This window comes from Mangifera indica, chromosome 17 (assembly GCF_011075055.1).
Source record: "Mangifera indica cultivar Alphonso chromosome 17, CATAS_Mindica_2.1, whole genome shotgun sequence".
Classification (NCBI taxonomy): Eukaryota; Viridiplantae; Streptophyta; class Magnoliopsida; order Sapindales; family Anacardiaceae; genus Mangifera; species Mangifera indica.
In genome coordinates, this window is record NC_058153.1 from 5,605,573 (window position 1) to 5,611,990 (window position 6,418).

A 6,418-nucleotide genomic window follows, 5' to 3' on the forward strand; every position below is an offset into this window, starting at 1 on the left:
GTGAAAGAGAAATATTTATTTGCATAAAAAATAAGGAAGAGATAATTATACAATGCAAAGAAAGAGAGGAGATATATATATATATATATATATATATATATATATAGAGAGAGAGAGAGAGAGAGAGAGAGAGAGAGAGAGAGAGAGGGAGGGGGGGGGGGGGGTGGTGTCACCGCCCAAGTAATACCTAAATATTAATTGTCATCAATGCATTTAATGTTGCCACATTACTTTTTTTTCATTTGGTAGGGATCCGGCATTATACTTTAATGAATGTGCCTATCAAATATTTATTGTTTTCATTTTGTGAAAACCATATATATATAAAACATCTTGCTGAAAAACCTGTTGGCCTTACATTTTCCAATTATTATAGTTTTATTATCAAGTGCAACTGAGTTGAACTGTGTATTTCTGAGGCTGACATATTCTGAAATTGAAACGTGCAGGGCATCTCTGCTGCTGCATGGGTTACTCTTATCTTCGTGTAAGAGAAAACTACATAATTTGTTATCTAGTATTAGTTTTGAGTTGGGCATCTTCAGGGTTTAGTGTCTCCTTTTGGTTAAAGGACCATCATTGTCGTAATATGAGCTTAAAGCTTTCCGGGAAAGAGAGAAAATTTAGACACTGATTCTGAGCTGGCTCCTATTATTTATTTATTTACTTCTCTTCTAAATGGGACTCTGTTTGCGAAGGGAAGGTGACTTGTTTCAATTTGGAAGGTGAAGGGGGGCCACGAAAATTGTGGTTTAACTATTTGTTCTTTCCTTCACTGCACATGCAAGTGCTATGCCACAGCTTGAAGTTGAAAGACTTTTCATACAGCAGTCAAGCATGGAAGAGAGACCTATACACCTATACCGAATTTGGAACTTCAGAAACCTGTTTTTTCTCTCATGTCTGAGTTTGCAAAACAAACCCACACTGAACCTTGACAATGATGATCTTCTTGAAATTGACTTTAGACCTGAATGTGGCATATGTCATCCAATGAGCAAACCTTTGGATTCTGCAATGGTTGACAATAACCTTTTAGCTTAAGGATTAAGGAAAATGAATGGGTCATTGCTGCCAGCCATGTCAACATTCATGTTACTAACAGCTTTTGAACAACCAAGAGAATATTTATGGACTAAATACATAGACTCGAGTAAGCAAGCAAATAAGGGAAAGAATGAAGGGTATTTTAATATACAACTTGGAATTATTCTGATTTCATTTTTAGTATATACAGAAATAAATCGTAATTGCATAACCCAGCAAAGTAAAAGATGACATTGACTGAATTATTACTTTAAACAACACTTACAATGAAGGCTGAGACCCAAAACACAGAACAGGAGATCCATGAGATCATAATCTCTGAAACTTTACAATGAATCTGCTGCATATCAAACAGCTGTCAACTGTCTAATCAAATTCATCAACTGCAAGCCAATCGCTTGATTCACCTTCCGATTCTTTATCTTGAGAAGTAGACTGTCGTGCCTTCTCTAGGTCACTCTGATTTTCAGAACTATCATTTAGTTTTATCCAATCTGTAGATCCACTCGGTGAAATAGTCTTAACTTCTTGTCCTGGCCTAGAAGCTGATAGTCGAGAAGGAAGATCATTGCCATCATCTTCCAAATCACAGAATGAGACATCCTCTTCATGTTCAACCATCTGCTGGTTATTTACAGAAACGCAACCATCGATATCTGTATCATCCAGCCATCTCTCAGTATTCTCCACATCATTGATTTCTAGACATTGTGTTGCACTTACAATCTCAGAAACCTCCTTTTGTGCTGATGCTTGAGCACTAGAGTTATCTACTTGAGCAGTCTTATTGTCTTGTAGCTTCTGCAGAAGTATATTTCTTGTTTCGATAATCTGCAACAACAGATGACTTATTACTGAAGACTTTTTACATCATTGTAATTTTAATTTGAAAGTTTTAGTGAGAAAACGGAATGTTTCTTTCCAAATTGTAAAATTTCAAAAATAAGCCAGTGCAGAGAAGGCATCAATTCCATATTACAGAAGTACAACCCATTGCATATAAGAAAACTATTATTTTCAGATTTTAGGGCTTTATAGCCTAGATTTTCACATTGTTTATGTCCTAGTTTGAAAAAGACAAGCAATCAATCATTTAGATTAACAAAAACTAGCTTTTCAAGCCTTCTTGTGTCCAAAGACTTCAAATATCAGGTCCAATGATGTTACAGGGCAATGTTATAAGTAGTTACATATATTGATAGCTAAAATATCATTTATGATAATTAAAACAATCTTACAAATAACCGAAACATTGAGTGTTCAAACAAAAAAGAAGGCCTTATTACAACAGTATAATATAATCCCAAATCAATAGCTCAAACAAGAAAGGACATGACCAAAATTTACTGACACAAACCTTTTCTGGAACATGCAGAATCATTGTCCTCTATAGGAGACATTAAAGTCAAAAAGGTATCACACAAAAACATCACAAAAAAATTTGCAACAATGTAGTCAAATGTTTCACCGAATTTAAGGATGTGTCTAATGTGCACAATTTAGCGTTGAATATTTACAGAAGAAAAGCCTCAGAACATTTCCAGGCCAACATAAAAGGCTCTATCTCTGATAATATGTTTGAATGGCCCATAAGAGGACTTTTAGGGTTTATGTGCAAAAAATTCTTTATTTTTTATTTTAAAAAGGAAAATGAGGTAATATTTGAATAGATAGAAACGTGCCTCTGGAGTTTGTAGAAGCTCAAAATCATGGTCATTAACTCTTGGAAGCAACAATATAAAATATATCATCCAAAATTGACGATCTCCCAAGTAATGGTGAAGGCGAATTCTAAGATCTCTGAAACTTGGAACCAGATGTTCAACAGCAGAAACATGATCTCTCTGAGCATCAGACATTTCAAAATCTACAATATGACAAAGAAAAATTCAAACCAACTAATGCAGTCATATTACCCACATATCCATGTGATTGAAAGAGTAGGAAGAAGATAAAAAGACAAAGTACAAAAATTCTTAAAAGTTATTTCCAATATCCAATGTATCAAAAAAAATGTAATTTCACTTTAGAATGGAAATGAAAAAAAAAAAAAAAAAAAACCATTAGTCGTATTCAAAATGGTCATGGAAACACACAAAACTACTTCACCAAAGCTATTGATTAACTGCAATGCACTTCAGCCGCTGATGCAAGGGATAGTGTTTTGATCGTCCAGCAGTGATTAAGTACTGGACAACCATAAAAATTTTACCTTTGTCCAACAAGGGTATCAGAACAAAACTTTGAAAACAGAAGTGGCATTTGCATGACCATCAATATATTCTCCACATATGCCCCACTCTTAATCTGATACAGCTTCTTCAATAATCAAAAAAAGAAGAAACATGCTCAAAGAGGGAAGCATGAAACCTAGTTCAATAATAAACAAGGACGCTTTTAAGAGCGAGGAACATGAAAGTGAAGCCGGAAATACTAAGACAAAAACCCACAAAAAGAGTATAGGAGAACACAGCAACTAACATTTAAGCTTTAATCATAGAATAAACATCAAAGCAAAAGTTTTAAACTCTACAACACTGCAAACAAAAAATCACTCATTTATTTCAATTTTTAAGCATAAAATGTACTAAATATTAAACTTTTAATTATATTAATTGAAGAGCTGAACCAATATAAATGTTTTTTCTTGCTTGAAGGAAAAAAAAAATCTCACCATCATCTAAGGATAACGGAAATTCAGTCCAACATCCCGCGCGCTGGGAAATTTTCTGAACAAATTCAAGAACATCCTTCGTAATCCCGGGAACTCCATCAAACTCATCTTCATATTCATCTTGATTTTGAAACCGCAACAAATTGGACACGAATTTGGAGATTCTAGTAACCGCTTTGTTACTCGAGAGCATGGAGAGTCCACTCTTGAAGCTGCCACCGATTTCCACAAGATCATTGCGAATCCCCAGCAAAACTGCGGAGGGAGACGACGGGGAATCAGACCATTGCGGCGGAGGCGCCAGTTTTGATTGCCGTTCGTTTGCAGTTAAAGGCGGTGGCGCCAGAAAAGCGGCAACTCCACGAAATTGACGGCTGATTGTTTCGCCAATGAGTGAGAGGTCATCTTTTACGCCGCCGTTTCTATTGGTAGAGCTGTCATCTTCGTGTTGGTGCGCTGGCAAATCCGGAACATCGTACTGAAGAGATTCGAAAAGCCAAGACATTGTTACGCAGAGCAGATGTTAAGGGGGGACTGAGTGCTGTTTCAGGATTTAAGAGAGAAGTAGTTCAACTTCAAGCCGTTTTGTTTTCGTTGTTCTGTTTTTTTTTTTCATTTAATTATTTGTGCCTAATCTTGAAGGTATCTTAAATTTGATAACAAAATTAAGTTTTAAACATAAATATATTTTAATAATATTAAAGAATTCGTAATAATATAAAATTATTATTATCTCAAAATATTTTATTTCTAGTATAATATAATATTGTCAACTACGATTAACCTTTATTATTCATTTTGAATAAACTATTGTAGACAATTTTTTTTTAATAATTTAAATATAGAAATAATATAATATTATATAATTAAATAATTTTAAATTAAAAAAAAAATAGATAGATATAATATTGATCTCTCCAATAATAGGATTTTACTTATCTTTGACTTCTTCTAAGACAATTTTTTTTTTTTTTAAATTGCACACTGTAAGTTTGCTTCCCAAAGAAAGTCTTGTATTGCTAGGAGTGTAATTCAAGAGATAAATTAATTAGAATAATCTATGGGATATATATAATATTAACCCACACCCTAGAGTAATTATACATCATTATTTTAAATATATAAGTGAATACATATTTGATTGAATAATTTTGAATTAAAAATAAAATAATATTTAATCGTATGATGACATATTACATATATATTTATTTATATACTTAAAAATAAATATACATAATATTGCTCTTATTCAAATATGACTAAAAGGCCCTTAAGTAACTCTCGCCACATCTTACTTTTTAATGCACAAATTGATGAAGAAACCTTGAGTAGGAGTGTAACACTCGTATGTATGCTACGATGACTCTTTAGTCATTTCATTTAATTTTGAGTTATTTTTATGAGAAAAAAGGTCTTATGCCCACCCAAGGTTTTCTCTTTCTCAAATTCTTATCTATTATTTTTTAAAAATCTAAATACTTACTTATTAGCGTTTCAAGTTTACCAAATCTATTAATTTTAAAATTTTATCTTTTTTTATCTCTAAATCCTAAAAACTAATAATTTTTTCTCAGACCAAATTTTAAAAAATAACATTTTTCCATTCAAAGTTTATTTTTTATTCTTTAGCACCATCTCTGATGGTCTCTCTCACCCTATATCTCCCTCTGATTGGTCATCTAAACTAGGAAGACAAAGATTTTTTATCTAGGAAGATGATCTTCTTTCAAAAAGAATATCAATTGTCTTCTTTTGAGAAGAAAAGAGATCTTACCCCTATTTATTTAATTTTTATGAAATTATTATATTATCCATGATAATGATTATTGATGTGAACCTCACAAATAAATTATGAGACCCTACATATAAATAAGAAAATTAGGAACCCTGAAAAATTAAATTAAATCAGATATTTTTAACATTTTTAATTTTATTCAACCTACTACACTCCTACTCTAGTCCTTTATTATTGAATCGTATATATTGATCTTCTATGAATCACATCAGTTATAATAGACTGATAAAACTCAATGGCCAAAATCACATTGAAAATGTGTGATTTAGTCAGAAAGCATTGACCAATATGCGATCATACCCAATCCAACAAAGTCACACCAAAAAGGATATAAATCATCAGACGTTTGAATTCACAGCCAAGGTGTGATCCAACGGTCGTAATTCTCGAAATCAATCACACCAGAGTAATTCGGACATTTGGTCATTTTATTCAACTCTGGCAACCCAGTCTTATTCTAACTTGGTGGGTAAAGTTTGCTAATGTATTTATCTATCTATATCTAAATCGTTTTCAGCTGGGGTTGCGTTGTCATCTTCCCCATAGAGACAAAGTCAACAAAACATATTTAATTTTCAGGAATTCCACACACCTACCCACCACCCTTAAAAAATTGTTTATATGAATATAAATACAATGCTTTTAATTGAGATAACATATATTATTAAATCAAGAAAAACACATTTATTAAGATTTTACAAGTTAAATTTCAATATTCGTTTAACATGTGATTATTGCAAAATGGTAATGGTGACCATGCTTGTTTATTGCCCCAGAATTCACTTATTTCTTGCTCAGAGTCATTTGCCAGTTCTTGCTGTCATGAGAGGCAAATTTGAACTCAAATCTTGTTGTTAAACTCAAATTTTAGAATTAGAAAAATCCAAACATAGAAAAGAACA

General features: G+C 32.5%; 1 protein-coding gene across 2 annotated transcripts; it reads right to left on the reverse strand.

The window, feature by feature from the left end:
- Positions 1 to 634: 634 nt before the first annotated feature.
- LOC123200013 lies at positions 635 to 4,358 on the reverse strand. 2 transcript variants are annotated; one of them, XR_006498491.1, is made up of 4 exons: positions 3,722 to 4,358; positions 2,730 to 2,914; positions 1,313 to 1,878; positions 635 to 1,012 (listed from the first exon to the last, which is right to left on the reverse strand). XR_006498491.1 is itself a non-coding variant. In XM_044615088.1 (3 exons), the coding sequence occupies exons 1-3, from the start codon at positions 4,224 to 4,226 to the stop codon at positions 1,414 to 1,416; spliced, it is 1,155 nt and encodes a 384-aa protein (XP_044471023.1). In that variant the 5' UTR covers positions 4,227 to 4,358; the 3' UTR covers positions 1,167 to 1,413. The 2 variants fall into 2 exon arrangements, 1 of the variants encoding a protein (XP_044471023.1); XM_044615088.1 differs by lacking the exon at positions 635 to 1,012 and having other exon boundaries at positions 1,167 to 1,878.
- Positions 4,359 to 6,418: the final 2,060 nt, after the last annotated feature.

What these genes read in the sequence shown, in the direction of transcription:
- LOC123200013 (XM_044615088.1), bottom strand. Translation starts at nt 4,226, where the DNA reads ATGTCTTGGCTTTTCGAATCTCTTCAGTACGATGTTCCGGATTTGCCA. An exon ending in TCCGTTATCCTTAGATGATG is followed by an intron (nt 2,915 to 3,721) that starts GTGAGATTTTTT and finishes GTCATATTGTAG; the next exon opens with ATTTTGAAATGTCTGATGCT. An exon ending in AGCTTCTACAAACTCCAGAG is followed by an intron (nt 1,879 to 2,729) that starts GCACGTTTCTAT and finishes CTGTTGTTGCAG; the next exon opens with ATTATCGAAACAAGAAATAT.